The following is a 16,600-nucleotide window of genomic DNA, read 5'->3' as shown; positions in this document are numbered from 1 at the left end:
TGTTTTTGTCATTGTTTTTATTTTTAACAAAGAGCAACTCCAGCTGTCAGTTTCTATGCAGTATGAAACTGATGGAAAAGTATGAACAATTGGGTTTTATTTTGTAATTTCTATGTCTGGATGAATATGGAAAAAATATAAGAGTATTGCAAAATAATAGAATCTTGACTTTTGCCCCTATTCTTTTTTCTAAGAATTCTTTTTTTTCCTACAAAATAAACAACAGAATAACTGTTTTAGTTTTGCAGCTTAAATAAAAACGCTGTTCATTTACACTGGGTTTGGTGTTATTTGATTTTTACTGCATAAACTACAGTCTTCAAATAGTTCCTATCTTTTACAACATAAAAGCATAAACAGAATGTTACAATCATGTTGACATTTGTGTTTGTTTGTTTACAAACGGATAGCCATTAGTTGAGTATGGTCTGAAAAATTACTGAAAGTCTAGAAAAGTAAGGACTATTTTTATACTCTTGATTTTTTTTGGACTCAATCTATATTGTCAATTCGTTTTTTTTAAGTTGTTTAAATACAAGACATTTGCTTAGGTGAATGGGTGCAAAACAGTCAAATAAAAAAAAAAGCAAGGATTGCAAATATCAAGAAATCTAAATAGAACAGCAGAAAAAAATACTTAAAATGGACACAAGGAATACATATAGATAAGAGAAAATACAATAAAAATATGAAGTAAAAGTCGAAGAGTTTGCCATTTTAAGAAATGGTAAAATATGCAAATGACACGGAATGTACAAAGCTTCAGTGTACAATTAACTAATATCTCTGGGATAACATATTGGCGTTATCCCAGAGATATTAGTTAATTGTACACATATCCCATTCAATATGTTACAATTACAAAGCTAGTATGCCACAGGAGAAGAACTCCCTTCTTTCAGCAAAAAATACAAACTCACTTTTCTTTTTAAATGTTCTAACATTTGTTACTCTACGTGTGTAGAATCCCACGTCACATGTCTTCCATCATGCAGGCTTCCCAAAGCAGCCATGTCTGACTCCTCCAGCTGGAACCCGAACACCTGAGTGTGAGCGAGGAGAGGAAGAGAAAGAGGTAACAGGAATTAGTGAACATTAGTTAAGAGTTGGGACTGCCCCACTGCCTGCTCTCCTGAGAGAGACCTACAATCGGTAACTGTCAGTACATTTCACGATAATAGTTTTATCAACCTATTGACATTTATTAGGATCATCTGCTGCTCAGGAGAGCAGGCAGTGGGGCAGTACCATCTCTAACTAATGTTCTCTAATGTCATGTCATTTTCCAAGAGAAAATCATGGAGTGGGTACAATTCTGAAACAATACATATTTGATAGTTATGCTCAGGCCTGAAGTTGAATAGTAGATTTAAATGTTTGTTAATATATCATGTTATGGCAGTTTTTAAGATGCATATTTTTAGTTATCTCAGGACATCAGAGGATATTTTGTAAAGAAGCAGCACAAAGTACAATACTACTAACACATACTTTTTTCTTTATTTTTTGTGTTAAACTTTTGCAATTTTCTTAATGTGTTTGTGGCTGCTTGATTGGTCCATCAAAAATATAATTAATCGTCCTTAACCTTTCTTAAATTCTTACGTTTTCTTTATTATCTTAAGTTCTACTATAAAGCAAACGATTCTGTAAAGCATTGTCAACTCACTTGACAGTTTTCTCGAATTCTCTTCTTTTTGGTGGATTTGGGTATTGTAACAACTCCATTCTAAAGATGAAGGAGATAAAACAATTAGAGACATAGGTGTTAGGCCAGTTTAACTCCTGGCAGGCGATATCTAAACATCATGACAACCTGAATACTCCAGCAGATGCAGATCTGAGCGGGGGTGTGTCCATATTTTTCTGCTATCTGGAGAACAGTTGGGTTTCTGAGGACTTGTCCCTTAGCCAAAGGAGAGTAGCCTTCAAACACAATTCCCTCCCGACGACAGTAACCCATCAGCTGATTGGACTGCTGGAAAGGATGATACTCCACCTGTTGGGTCATACCATTTTAAGGATGAATCATAAGCAAGTTTACATTTGAAACTACATCACTTTCGCTGTTGGTAAACACATGTATTTAAAACCGTCTTGTACATGAATATTTGAAAGTTATTGATGTGGGAAAGAGGAATGATCTCCCCTGAGCTGAAGGCCTCCATGGGCTTTTTTCCGTAATCTTATTTAGGTTTTTCAGGAGAAAAAAACCTACCTGGTTAACATGTGGCACAACACTACAGTCTTCCTTTAATTCTTCCAGGTGGTGGACTTGAAAGTTGCTCACTCCAATAGCACGGCAAACCCCTATAGTGACACACAGGGATACTTCATAACAATCCTGCTTGCTGAAGTCACTCATTACATATACTTTTTCAGACATGATCTTCCATGCTCTGTACCTTCTTTATAAAGTTCCTCCAGAGCTCTCCAAGTCTCAGCTCTCATCTCCCTATTTGAGCAATTACATGACTGCAATGACTCTGGCCAGTGCATCAGGTACAGATCTGAAAAAGGGGGAAGGTAATTAGAGAAGAGAGAAAACAGATTGCATACGTTGTTGAATGAAAAATGCCATGAAAATATGGAGCAAAGAATTCACAATTATTGAATTCTTGGCTCTCGAATAACAATTATTCTTTGAAAAAGTACATCTCCCATAACAGGTTAATAAAAGAAAATGGGTGGTATTGCAATGATAACATAGAAAACTTTATTTTCTGATTAAAATCTCTTAATCAATCACAAACATACCGAAATAATGCAACCGCATCTGTGAGCAGGAGTCAAGGCAGGCCTTCTTTGCAGCTTTGTATCCGTAGTCCCCTGGCCACAGTTTATTGGTGACCCACAGATCACTTCGTGGTATTCCACTTTCTATGATAGCCTTACCCAGTTTCTCCTCGCAGCCGTAGCGTTTTGCTGTGTCAATATGGCGCACGCCACACTCAGTGAGTGCATACACAATGGCATCATGAGAGAAACCGCCATCATGTGATGTGCCTGGTGAAAACAGAGAAAAAATACCAAATATAGGCAGCTATACCCAAAAAAATGTCAGCTCAGTTCAATTGAATGTTTTGAATAGATTTTAAAACATTTAATTGTTGTCTTTGCTGGGAGGGCTGAGTATAACCAGAAACAGTATTGACAAAGCACTATATGAACAATAACTCTTTATTCAGAATATTGTAATTGCAGGTATACTAAATATGTATTTGTTTAGAAAATAAATAAAGAAAGAATTTGTATTGTTTCTAGCATATAAAGACAAAAGTTGCTCTGTGTGTTGGAATGGTTGTCATTTTTTAACATTAGTTTGTTCCCAGAATGGCATATTGAAACTAATAATAATAATAATAATAGTGAATAAAGCAAAAAGGTATAAAGTATAAAAGCATGTATTGTAGTGTTTTGTATTTGCATTAGAGTATATGTGACAGGTCAGTTATTAACTAAAGTCCAACTTACCCAGTCCAAGTATTGGAATCTGCAGACCGTTGGAAAGTGGGACTTTAGGAAACCTCAGGTGTGCTGCAAGAGTCATGTTCCTCTGTGCAGTGTTGAGCAACCTGAATAACAGAAGAAGTGTTATTCTTTGCTCACCTAGTAAAATCTGTAGCCTATGTAATACTATCCATTACAACCAACCCGTTACAAACGTTCCATCAACGTAACACATACGAGACTAAGCCTTATTATCATGTATTTAAAACAGTCTTTGTCGGAAGCTGTAGGAATTTGCAAGTTTCTGGTTTTGTGAAGTTTTACCTAAAGTGTTTTCGGTTCTTTCCAAATCAGAGTACACATTTCAAACCAATGGCGATAGTATCTATCTCTGTAGCTGGGGAGATGTTCCTCCAACGGGAAATCCAATCACATTACATTCACGCCTATGGGTAATGCCTTGATTTAGCAGAACAAAGATGGCGTCAGTTAAAAATAAATACTAAATATGCCCACGTGAATGAAAACTCATGTACATGTCATTAACGTATGGAGTGTACACAAAAAGACTGAATTAAAGGGCTCAGTAAATTGGCGATTGTTCAGGTTTTCTAACAATACAGCGGTTCATTTCCTGAGCTGTGATACCCCACACAGGCTCCGTAGCGCTAATGACACAGCTCTCTTCTTTCAGGCTCTTTGGTCAGAGTCAGTCAACATGGCGACCATGTAAAGCGAACGCTCTGGGTTTTGCCAACAAAATGAGGTGAGTTTGAGTTATGGGAATACATGTGATATTACTATCTATGATGCCATTTAATAGCTCTTCCATGTGGTAGTACGGGAAACTAAACTCACAGAAATAATACTGGCATACTGTATGTGAAACATGAAACTGGTTTCATCATACAAGACATTGTTTGGTAAACAATAATTTCAATCTTGCTAACAGAACAAATTCCCTATGTGCAGCGGTTCTTGAGCACTCTTGACAAACTATTCTTGGACTCACTAAAAGAAAAGAAAACTACCGTTTTCACTTTACTGACGACAATGTTTACCAAGCTATGGACATTTAGTTACTTCTGAACGTTCCAGTGTTTTCTGAACGCCTCATGAAGTCCATTTGATAAACCCAGTGAAAAAGTGATTCCACAAAAATAAGTTGCAGTTGCATTAGAGATAAATACAAGCATCCCTGTCTCGTGTGTTACTCATAGTCTATTTGAAATGCTAATGTTCTTGGACATCCTAAACAGAAGCAGCATTTTTAGTATCATTTAGTAGAAACTTACAATATCTGTCTACTTATTAGATTGAACGGTTTATGTATTTATTCAGAGACCAGCCTTTTTCAATGTTGTGTTAATATTTGAGACTTGTAATATTTATATTTGTAATAGAGCATGCAAAATGTGGCATTGCTTTTCTCTGTTGTTGCCTTTTATTGTGATACATGTATACAAATGAATGCCCGATAGTATCTATAGTGTGAAGTCTCAGTGTGAACCAAACCTGGATATAACTGTAATGGGATGCCCTTCCTTTCTGATGCAGGGTCCTCAGATGCTGCATGGGGCTACGTCGAGCCTACTTGGTTTGTCCCATCCTGCTGGTTCTCCTGGTTGGTGCCTCCCTGACCGCTCTGCTGCCACCTGCGGAGGACCAAAGAGGCGTTGGCTTCCTGGGAGTGCTACGCAGAGCAACATCACAAAAGGAGGATCCTGCACAGGGCCGCCATGGCGACAGCACAGAGGACGAGCAGAGGTTCACCATCATCATCCAAACTTACAACCGCACAGACATTTTGCTCAAACTCCTCAACCATTACCAGGCAGTGCCTCATCTTCAGAAGATTATTATAGTCTGGAACAACATTGGGGAGCAGACACCCCTAAAGCTATGGAACTCTTTGGGGCCCCATCCGGTCCCTGTGCTCTTCAAGGAGCAGACCATCAATCAAATGCGCAATAGACTACAACCATTCCCTGAGATTGAAACTGATGGTGAGTATATTTTCCAGCTTGCATATTGTTTATGTTAAGTGGTAGTTGTACTATAATTCTGTGCCTTTTTAAAAAAAAATGTCAGAGTTGTTTGTTTAGTTTTTTCTCTTATCCCTAGCTGTTCTGATGCTGGATGACGACACCCTGGTCAGCGTTCCTGACATCAGTTTCGCTTTCTCTGTCTGGAAGGTAATACACTCTACATTTGGGTTAATTTGATAATTGATTATGTACATTAAAATGCATCGGCATTATCTGGTACTGCATCTTACACAATGGTTGTGGCATTAGCAGGTACAGCATTAACGGTTTTGTCTTTGGTTCTAATCTGCAGCAATTTCCAGACCAGATTGTTGGGTTTGTCCCACGGAAACATGTCTCCACACCAGGAGGAGTGTACAGCTACGGCAGCTTTGAACTGCAGGACCCAGAAACAGGTGGAGGTGACAAGTAAGTTGTGCTTTTTCCTACTTATCATAGTTTTTCAAGCTTCCCAAAATGCATAATATTAGCTGCTGGTTTGGTTAATCTTACTATGATGTGGAAGGCGCTTTTTTAATATGGTTATCTTGATCCCCTCACTGCAGATACTCCATGGTTTTAGTTGGTGCTGCCTTCTTCCACCGTCGCTACCTGCAGCTCTTCCAGGACCAGCCTCCAGCAGTGCATGCGCTGGTAGATGAAACACAGAACTGTGACGACATCGCCATGAACTTTGCTGTAGCGCTGTATTTGAGGAAACACTCCACAGGCAGCGTTAACAAACCCTCTGGGGTCTTTGTCAAACCTGTGGACCTACGGAACCTGGAAAAGGACGCCCGCAGCGGGTACCAGGGCATGTGGCATCGCCCCGAACACCTTCTGCAGAGATCCTTCTGTCTCAACAGGCTGACGCAGATCTATGGCTTCATGCCCCTCTGCTTCTCCAACCTGATGGTCTCCCAGTTTGGATTTCCCAGCTATGCCAATCACAAGAGTAGAGGTTGAGGAGCCGCGTCACTGCTGGTTGTTTTGGATTGAAAGAAGATCAACTCAAGTAATAGTCGTAAGTTTGACTCTTATGATCCCTGCACATCTAGAAAACTCTAATTTAAGTTTAAGAGACAAAATCTTTTGATTTGAATGCATGATTCAGAAGAGGGTGAAATACAGCAAAAAATGGTCCTCATGAGAATATTTGGGCTTGTTTGCATTTCTAATTACCGGTAGTCTCTCCCTTGCACCTGCAGGACAATCATGGATTTCGGGCAATCTGAATGTTCTACTCATGGCCCAGTCTGATGAAACGTCCTTATGTGATAAGGTAATCTGTATGCTGTTACCAAAGCTGCCTTTCCTTCAGTATGAACACCTCTCTCAGTGGATTGTAGTGCAGTTATTTTACAGCCAGCAGGTGTCAGTCTTACATCTGCAGACAAATTGCCTTGTTTGTAACCATGATTTACAGCTCTGAGGACGTCTAGTTCAAATGTTTTGGTTTTACTGCATTTATGTATGTACACACCCTTCCCATTTAAAGAAGATGTCGTTATTTTGTAATTTCCTGGCAAAAATAGACCCAGCCATAGTGTGAATTTGTGAATGAACTAGAATAACTGCAGGTATTTCGTACATCCTAACTTAATCTTTATGTACAGTACTATGCATGCATTGACAATGAATTTTGAAAAAGCAATGTGTGCACATATCATGTGACTCTGTTAAATAAATCCAATTGTTTTTCTCTAAACAGAAGTTGTAGATGAATAAGTTAATAGGAGATACTAAGTAGTTCTTAGGAGAAGAGCTTTTCTGGAAACGGGCTGAACAGTAGCATCTCATTTCTGAAATAAACATAAATCGCTACTTCACGGCTTTTTCACCAAAGTGTAGAAATAGTTCCCTTGTCAGGAATTATATCAATGCAGACTAATCTTCTCTTATTAAAAAATAAATAAAATGCATTATCAACTTTGATTGTCATCCTGTTTTAATAGCGACATAAGGCCAGCCCACAGGACTCTACATATATTAAAATAATTTCAGCAATTGATTTATTCACTATCGCACGCACACAGTTTCTGTCCAGTTTTATACAATTGCTTTCAATAATAGGGACAGTAAAAAAAAAAACTGACTTGAAGGCTGAAGATTAAGAGGTAGAGGGATGATATTTTCCATTTGTAGCTCCAAGGCAACAGATGTTATCAGTCCACACAGTAAACATCTGGAGTGTCACCTGTTCACATTCCCGATCTCTGAATACCATTAAATCAGTGCTTCTTAAAGTGTGGTCCGCGGACCACTGGTGGTCCGTGAGCGCCCCCTAGTGGTCCGTGAGTATATTGGTACAATTTCACATTTTAAATTAATTAATTAATTAAAGTTTTTCGCACTCTCGTGGGAATATCTCCGCAATGGAGCGAGCTTAAGTTTCACTTTCGATTGCATGATATAGCCCAGATAAACACCTTCATCACACATGTGGCCACTTGTTTGTACCATTTTCAGGCGATCTCTAAAAAAAAACGATGTGTTTTTGGATATTTGTGGAGTTAGGTGGTCCGCGAGTGTTTTTTTATTGGTTAAGTGGTCCTTGGTATGAAAAAGTTTGAGAAACACTGCATTAAATAACCTTATGCTCATTACTAACCTTGAATACAATCTATGTGTAAATAACACACAATAACATCCGACTCTCTTGTTGATAAAAGTGTCTTTGCATATCCTTGGGTAACTGTGGACTCCAGTTTAAAAAAAAAAGGAACAGGTCTTGCAGAGTCTCATTTTGGTCCAGGTCCACCACTGACCCCAGGCCCTCCTCCTGACCTGGATCCACCGGCACCTGGAGAACGTGCTTCATGCCACAGCTTCACCAGAGGCTCTCGCTTCCTCCAGATCAGTTTGTGACCGTATGCCACATACCATCTGCAGGAGAAGATATAGGGGTACAGTTCAAATGTACTCACTGCAGGACAGGATACTACCAAACATTATTTATACATAATCTATGGAGTTTTCAATCTGTTTCCACTCACACTCCAAAGAGGGCTCCACCAAGGTGAGCTGCGTGGTCAAACATCCGCCATCCCAGGACGAGCCCTGCTGTATCCATGGCGATCAGCGCTTTCAGAGCCTAAAGGCAGACCAATGACAGGAACCCAAAATAACACACTGGGACTGACTAAACTCAACGACAACTGTCTGTAAACCATGCATTCAGACATGATAACTCACACACACTGCACTTTGTCTGTTTTTGTTGTGTCATGCACAGATTAACATCTCTTTCCTACAGCAGAAAGACAAACTCACTATTAAATGCATGAATTACCAAACTATTTTTTATTCAGATTAAGCTTTAGAGGTGTGTATCTACATAAAAGACGATGCAGTGCATATGAACATGTTTCACTTACGTTTCCTGCAGTGAAAGTCAACATGGGGAGGAGGATTATTCCTAGTTTGGCCTCTGGCACATTCGCGCAGACTGCAGCCAGTACTGCCATCACAGCACCTGACTATGGAGACAAGAAAATACAGAAAAAAGATAAGGCTTATTGTTCATCTTTTTTTGTTGAGGTGTATGATGATTTTAACAGATATCTTACCGCTCCTAATGATGGATGCAGACTTCTAGTTGCAGTTTTACATGTGTAGCTGACCATATTGGAAATCACACCTGAAAATACACATTCAACTTGAGATGTCACTTTTCCCCAAAAAACATTAAAACTTTAATTTCCCTTTTTTTTTTTTGTCGAACTGACCGTTTACCAACTGGTTCCAATACACAAATCTAATAATATTTAGTAATTCAGCTAAAAAGTAAATGTGATATCTATACACAGGGTATATGCAGGAATCCTGAAGTCAAATGTAATACCTTTTAAGACCTTTTTAAAGACCCTTTCCATACATTTTAAGACCTCATCGCCACTTTGAGTTTGAACCGGTTACATTGGCGACACACTTTACCTCACATTTACTATATACAGTATTGATTGTCCTTCCTCCTTATCTTCCAACCATTTGGACGCAAACTTGCATTTCCCCATAACGATGTTGTTTAACAACCGGCGTAAACGGACCTTCGCGCGCTATCAAACAGTGAGCGTGCGATGTCCTGTTCAGATGACGTCAAATCCAACGGGATGCCATAAATAAACTACACAGAATCACACTACACACCTACGCAATGATTACATTCAGGCAGACTGTAGAATACAACCTCTTTGGACAATTTATATACTTATTGAAAACAAGCTACAACATGTAATACCTTGGAAGATGCCGTTTAATACTTTTTAATAGCCTTAATTTTCACTAAATTGATCAACTTGTAATACTTTTTAAGACCCCTCGGACACCCTGATACAGTATGGTGTTCTTTTAATTTAATGTATTAAAAATGATGTTATATAGGACTTGCACTGCCCTAAAACATTGAAAGTGAACCTAACTAGATTAGGCTAGGGATGAAAATGGATTTGGGTTTGATGGATTCAATGTCTTTATTTGACTCACCAGCCGATAAATAGAATGCAAGAAACTGCTCCCTTCCTAAGATGGAGACGATTTCTGATGAGAATGTCCACAGGACATACATGTTGGCCGCCATATGGAAAATGGAGTAGTGGCTGAAGGTGGACAGGACCATAGGCAGGCACCGTGTTTCTGGTGGGAAAAAGAAAATAGACAAAAACAGAGAACCTAGTCATGGCCAGCGAATAAAGCTGCACATCTTCCACATGCAAGAAAAGCATTGCCTTTACTGTCATATCGCAAGTCAATTCTACATTTTACCAGTACGGGTATAACATGCATACTCACTGGCGGCTGGAGTGGACGTGAAGTACTTAACCATACTTCTTTGCATCACAGGGATCCGCCAGCAACACAGGACTACAGCATTCAGTGCAATGATGCCTAGAAAAAAATAAATAAGGAAAGATCCTGACTATTAAAATATAAGATTATGAAACACATGTAAAGATGGTGATGCTAGCCATTTCATCGGAATAAACCCAGGGTCTAAATGAATCTGTCTCTGCAACATGAGTCACCTGTTACAGTCTTCTGTCCCTCTGAGAGACTGCTCCAGAAGTCATCCACCGTGGACACGAGGAGGATGAGCTGCCGCTGGAAGCCTGACAGCTTGTTCCACCAGTCATGCCAGTACGTCATATCCTGAGACCCCCCATGAGATAAGAAAGGTTAACTCAGTCGCTGTGAGCAGCCTATTAGGAAATAATATACATACAGTGGGGCAAAAAAGTATTTAGTCAGCCACCAATTGTGCAAGTTCTCCCACTTAAAAAGATGAGAGGCCTGTAATTTTCATCCTAGGTACACTTCAACTATGAGAGACAGAATGGGGGGAAAGAATCCAGGAAATCACATTGTAGGATTTTTAATGAATTAATTGGTAAATTCCTCGGTAAAATAAGTATTTGGTCACCTACAAACAAACAAGATTTCTGGCTCTCACAGACCTGTAACTTCTTCTTTAAGAGCCTCCTCTGTCCTCCACTCGTTAACTGTATTAATGGCACCCGTTTGAACTCGTTATCAGTATAAAAGACATCTGTCCACAACCTCAAACAGTCACACTCCAAACTCCACTATGGCCAAGACCAAAGAGCTGTCAAAGGACACCAGAAACAAAATTGTAGACCTGCACCAGGCTGGGAAGACTGAATCTGCAATAGGTAAGCAGCTTGGTGTGAAGAAATCAACTGTGGGAGCAATTATTAGAAAATGGAAGACACTGATAATCTCCCTCAATCTGGGGCTCCACGCAAGATCTCACCCCGTGGGGTCAAAATGATCACAAGAACGGTGTGCAAAAATCCCAGAACCACACGGGGGGACCTAGTCAATGACCTGCAGAGAGCTGGGACCAAAGTAACAAAGGCTACCATCAGTAACACACTACGCCGCCAGGGACTTAAATCCTGCAATGCCAGACGTGCCCCCTGCTTAAGCCAGTACATGTCCAGGCCCGTCTGAAGTTTGCTAGAGAGCATTTAGATGATCCAGAAGAGGATTGGGAGAATGTCATATGGTCAGATGAAACCAAAATAGAATTTTTGGTAAAAACTCAACTAGACGTGTTTGGAGGAGAAAGAATGCTGAGTTGCATCCAAAGAACACCATACCTACTGTGAAACATGGGGGTGGAAACATCATGCTTTGGGGCTGTTTTTCTGCAAAGGGACCAGGACGACTGATCCGTGTAAAGGAAAGAATGAATGGGGCCATGTATCATGAGATTTTGAGTGACAACCTCCTTCCATCAACAAGGGCATTGAAGATGAAACGTGGCTGGGTCTTTCAGCATGACAATGATCCCAAACACACTGCCCGGGCAACGAAGGAGTGGCTTCGTAAGAAGCATTTCAAGGTCCTGGAGTGGCCTAGCCAGTGTCCAGATCTCAACCCCATAGAAAATCTTTGGAGGGAGTTGAAAGTCTGTGTTGCCCAGCGACAGCCCCAAAACATCACTGCTCTAGAGGAGATCTGCATGGAGGAATGGGCCAAAATACCAGCAACAGTGTGTGAAAACCTTGTGAAGACTTACAGAAAACGTGTGACCTCTGTCATTGCCAACAAAGGGTATATAACAAAGTATTGAGATTAACTTTTGTTTTTGACCAAATACTTATTTTCCACCATAATTTGCAAATAAATTCTTTAAAAATCAGACAATGTGATTTTCTGGATTTTTTTTTTCTCATTCTGTCTCTCATAGTTGAGGTATACTACTAGGATGAACATTACAGGCCTCTCTCATCTTTTTAAGTGGGAGAACTTGCACAATTGGTGGCTGACTAAATACTTTTTTGCCCCACTGTACCAGCAGTGTGCATCATTAAAACCTCACCTGTGAGAATTTTTCGGACTTTTCTTCATCTTGTGCAGTCCTGACTCGTGACTTCAGGGTCTCGTATTGCAGGATAGCCGCGGCACCAAATGAGCAGCCTGTAAACTGACACGGAGTCAGACAACATCCAACACATCCAAACCGTCCCTAACCCCAGTACTGTCTGTTCCTTTATAATTCTAGTATATTTGGAAGACCTACCCCTACTGTGAACATCAGCGGTTTAAAGAGTGACGGCCGGGGGACTTTGGGAGGAGGTGGGAGAGATTGAGTGCCAGCCTCCGAGGGAGAAACTTTAGTTTTTTGGACAACATTTCCTTTCTTTGTATCCGGCCGTTTGGCTTCCTGACGGAAACCGTACCTCTGTTGGTAGTGTGGGATCTCTCTGCAAAGAAAGTGTTGATACAGTTTTAAAAATGTATTTACAGAGAGCTTAAATAAATACATTGAAAGACAAAAAACCCTTATTGTGTTAGGGGACATTATTTGACAGCCCTGAAATGAATAAATGAAACTAAAATGTATTTCCTTAACAATCAATAAGACAAAAAAAGAGTCAAACCCTGCGACTGAGAAGCTGTAATTAATGCATATTTGACTTTTTGTAAGGAACAAAAGTTAGGGTTAGCAAAACAATTGGTAAAGTATATTAGTCAATTGGACAAAATGTTCTGTCTTCTAATAATTTAAATAAAGCAATAGCCCTGTAAAATTATAATTGTAGCTATTATAACTGAGCACTCAGGCTTAGAAAATAGCCATAATTACCTGACTTACCATGGACTATGCCTATTGGTCAAAACCATAGATCTTTATTTAGTAGGCTTTATATTTGTAATGGTAACAACAAGTTAGTAGAAAAAGTGTTGTATGCATTTTGCTGCTTGATCAGCCCCGAATATGACAGACAGAAACAAATGACACAGACGGTCTGTCTTTCTCTGTAAACAAATGAAACACACGGCTCTCTGCACCTCGGTCTCTTTACAATGACAGTTAAGTAATCTGCTGCTCGAGACACAAACACACATAATGGTCCCGCCATTTTTATTCTTTACAAACCCTGCGCCTGTAGAGTTATAGCACTGCTCACCTGGAGCTTCGTAAAGTCGTGTTGGTGGATCTGATTAACTCTGTTTTTAACCATTTTAATACACATCCTCTCCACGCCATGTTTGTGATGACCTTCTTCCGGAAGCCCGTCCCACTGGAATAAATGCTGCGTTCAAGGACTCGCCCAAAAGCTCAGACTTCTGGGTTCATCTAAATAGCTCTTGGTGTAATAAGATACGTTTTAGGATTGTTTGGAAAAAAGTAACTGTTGTTTTATATAATAACAATATAATGTTATCTCCTTGTATTTACTCCAATTGTTTAACAGAACTGTAATGCTGTGTAAGTATTATATTCTCAACTCTAAGCGAGTAGTAGCCTACTGTAGCTACAGTAGGCCTACTGTATACCCTACATGTCAGCTATGTATGCATCAATGGAATTAAATGAAGTCCATTGTACTAATTTTGAGATATTTGTTATTTACTTGAGTATTTCTATTTGATGCTACTTTGTACTTTTTACTTCACTACATTTATTTCACAGCATTTAGAAATTACTTTATAGATTTTGATTATTAGCTAAAATCCACTAATAAATAAACACATTTATATGTTATTATAGGTTATGACATCCAGCAGTATAACAAGTTATTCCAATTAACTCCACCTTTATCAGCTGTGATAAAACATTATTGCATTAAAAATCCTAATCCATAATTCTTGATTCTGAAATGGGCCACTACGCGTAACAAGTAGTTGATGTCAATACTTTTGTACTTTTACTGAAGCGGGCTATTAAATGCAGGACGTTCACATGTGACAGAGCTCCTGGAAACCAAACAGTCAAACTCCTAGGAAGTGTTAAGTATACTGGACCAAAAAAGTGGAATCTGAAATAATAGACGAGAGAACTTGAATGCAGCAGAAGATGAAGGTCTCTGAGTTGTGCAGACACGACAGCATTTGTCGTTTATCCAAAAAAAGCATCTCACTTCCCTCTAGCGGCATAATAAAGAACAGATTAGGAAGATGCAGGGGGAGGGGGGGGGGTAGCCACTGAAGTCACAGTATTGGAAAGAACATTATACTGAGGGAATTAATTGGTTCCATCCCACCGGACATCTGACCACCACTCTCCATCTTCAAATCACGTCTCAAAACATAGATCTTCACACTGGCATATCCACCCTGATCACATGACACATCCTCTGTTCTTATTGATTATATTGTCTTGTTTTTCTGCTGGTGTTCCTGTTTTGTGCATCTTGTATGGCGACCTTGAGAGCCTTGAAAAGTGCCTATATAAATAAAAAGTCACTACGTGTCTTTCCCTTGCCATCTTTTACTTTCACCAAGAGGGAAATATTGTACTTTTTACTCTACAACATGTATTTGACATCCTGTGACATAGCCAGAACAAAATATGCTGACTCTGCCTAACCCTTTTTCACAGTACACATTTTGACAACGTAGGAAAAGTAAAACTTTAAATAATAACATTAAAGATGGCTGAATTCTATGTAACTGCTTTAGTTTCAGGATCTTACATTAAAACATGTTTTCATTATTGTATTGACACTTCTGGTCAAGTAAAGGATCTAAATGCATGTTCCTGCATTGAAGATGGATTAAAGGTAGAAATAAATGTATGTTAAAGCTTTGAGCAAAGAGGTGAATATGATGACAAAGATGAAGAAAAGAGTAAATGCACTATAAAGAAATATGATAATATATCACATTTTCTTAAGAATGTCGAAATAATAAAATAATGATGAATTATTTATTATTATAAAAATACAATCATTTGGCAGTGTCTTCATGAAAAAAAGAGAATATATAGTGTAGTATTGATGGCACTATGTTGCTATTGGCATCTGGCCAAGTTTTCCAAACTCCTCACAAGCTTGCCAGTGACTCCAGAAATAGTCGAAGAAGGTAGACTTTACAGGGAGATGGCTGCACTGCAGTGTCTTCAGAGTAACTGGGGCTCCCCTCCAATGTAATACATGCACTTGACTTACTGGTTATTTTAGCTATAGAAAACATTGCACAGAAAAATGACGTAATAGATAGATGAGAATAAAAGACGTTTACGAGTAGATGGGTAATTAATCTTAACTGAGGCAGACAATGCATCTTGTAGGGGCCATTTTAATACCATCACACTTCTATGAGACAATGATGTTGTTATACAGGCAAGCGTTGGGTTCCAAGGCAAAGATACAGTGCACAAGGAAATGAGAGCAATATGCCTTTGCCCCTGTAAAGACCCAAGGACACACTGCCAAGTTAGATGATATCCTACGGGTGCAGGTCTAGGGCAGGGGAGGACAGGGATATGTGGGAGGACAGGGAGATGTGGGAGGAGAGGAAGAGGAGGAGGGATGGAGAGAGCAGAGCAGGGAATGGAGGGATGACAGTGATAGGAGGGAACACAGGGCGAGGTAGGCCATAAAGAGGAACTGAAAGCTAGGAGAGTGGACCAAAAGAGGGTGAGTATCATAAATATTTAAGCGGCCGTAGAATTTAATTTAGGTAAGGGTTGTATTACGCTGCAGACCTTAAGGAAACGACACAACCCTAACAGAAACACATGTATCTCTCTCTGAATCTTAAGGACCAAATAGGTTGCGTTCTGATCAATGTGATGCATTTTATTTTTTTCGCAGCATAGGTGTCTTCTTTCCGATCCCTTCATCGATTTGCTGTGAACCGACGCCAGCCAGGATTTGTCTGCGTTTGCAACAGGGTAGCAAGGCCTCGGTCATGTGACAGGAAGTGTCTAAAATCAGAACAACTTGTCATTCATGTAGAGGACACTCATTCATACTTCAACTAGGCTGCGTTTCAAATTGCCTACTTTTTCTTTCCTCTAGTATTTTATGTGGCTTGCAAAGTGCGTACTGTTACATGTAGTATGCATACAAATAAGAAAATATTAAATATACTAAATATACTATTTTATCATAAGATTGCATTTTGGGTCAAAATAGAGGAAAAAAGCATGCTAGTTGCATTCTAGAATATGTAAAAAGATGCAGTGGGACATCTTGGTATTATAGGAATATTGCATTTTACATAACATGTGATAATGGGAAACACTTCATATTTTTCTGGCATAATAAATATGGATGTAAGGTTATTGTAATGAGTAGAGTGAATAATAAAGCAACTGTGACATCCGGCTCCAGTGTTTGTGTTGTTTATCAGGCATGATGCTGAAC

At 39.3% G+C, this 16,600-nt stretch overlaps 3 protein-coding genes across 5 annotated transcripts; 1 reads left to right on the top strand and 2 right to left on the bottom strand.

The window, feature by feature from the left end:
* Window positions 1–2: 2 nt before the first annotated feature.
* On the bottom strand, window positions 3–4,059 carry zgc:110366 (uncharacterized protein LOC550476 homolog). Its single transcript, XM_034226156.1, has 8 exons — window positions 3,775–4,059; window positions 3,475–3,575; window positions 2,758–3,006; window positions 2,406–2,510; window positions 2,219–2,310; window positions 1,817–1,999; window positions 1,670–1,729; window positions 3–1,043 (listed from the first exon to the last, which is right to left on the bottom strand). Exons 2-8 carry the CDS (start codon window positions 3,548–3,550, stop codon window positions 948–950), a joined length of 861 nt encoding a protein of 286 aa, XP_034082047.1. The 5' UTR covers window positions 3,551–3,575; window positions 3,775–4,059; the 3' UTR covers window positions 3–947.
* On the top strand, window positions 3,934–7,185 carry extl2 (exostosin-like glycosyltransferase 2). Of its 3 annotated transcripts, none has more exons than XM_034226155.1 (6): window positions 3,934–4,216; window positions 5,008–5,456; window positions 5,575–5,645; window positions 5,791–5,906; window positions 6,044–6,492; window positions 6,686–7,185. In XM_034226155.1, the coding sequence occupies exons 1-5, from the start codon at window positions 4,122–4,124 to the stop codon at window positions 6,441–6,443; spliced, it is 1,131 nt and encodes a 376-aa protein (XP_034082046.1). In that variant the 5' UTR covers window positions 3,934–4,121; the 3' UTR covers window positions 6,444–6,492; window positions 6,686–7,185. The 3 variants fall into 3 exon arrangements, 2 of the variants coding, with proteins under 2 accessions (XP_034082046.1, XP_034082045.1); XR_004569994.1 differs by having other exon boundaries at window positions 3,938–4,216; window positions 6,044–6,501; XM_034226154.1 differs by having other exon boundaries at window positions 3,935–4,216; window positions 6,044–7,185.
* A 325-nt stretch (window positions 7,186–7,510) lies between these two features.
* On the bottom strand, window positions 7,511–13,529 carry parla (presenilin associated, rhomboid-like a). The gene is made up of 10 exons (XM_034226153.1): window positions 13,415–13,529; window positions 12,523–12,706; window positions 12,322–12,426; window positions 10,502–10,625; window positions 10,269–10,364; window positions 9,963–10,112; window positions 9,047–9,117; window positions 8,855–8,956; window positions 8,474–8,571; window positions 7,511–8,363 (listed from the first exon to the last, which is right to left on the bottom strand). The coding sequence occupies exons 1-10, from the start codon at window positions 13,492–13,494 to the stop codon at window positions 8,219–8,221; spliced, it is 1,155 nt and encodes a 384-aa protein (XP_034082044.1). The 5' UTR covers window positions 13,495–13,529; the 3' UTR covers window positions 7,511–8,218.
* Window positions 13,530–16,600: the final 3,071 nt, after the last annotated feature.

This window comes from Gymnodraco acuticeps, unplaced genomic scaffold, assembly GCF_902827175.1.
Source record: "Gymnodraco acuticeps unplaced genomic scaffold, fGymAcu1.1, whole genome shotgun sequence".
In the NCBI taxonomy this organism is placed as follows: domain Eukaryota; kingdom Metazoa; phylum Chordata; class Actinopteri; order Perciformes; family Bathydraconidae; genus Gymnodraco; species Gymnodraco acuticeps.
This window is presented reverse-complemented; position numbering and strand designations above follow the sequence as displayed.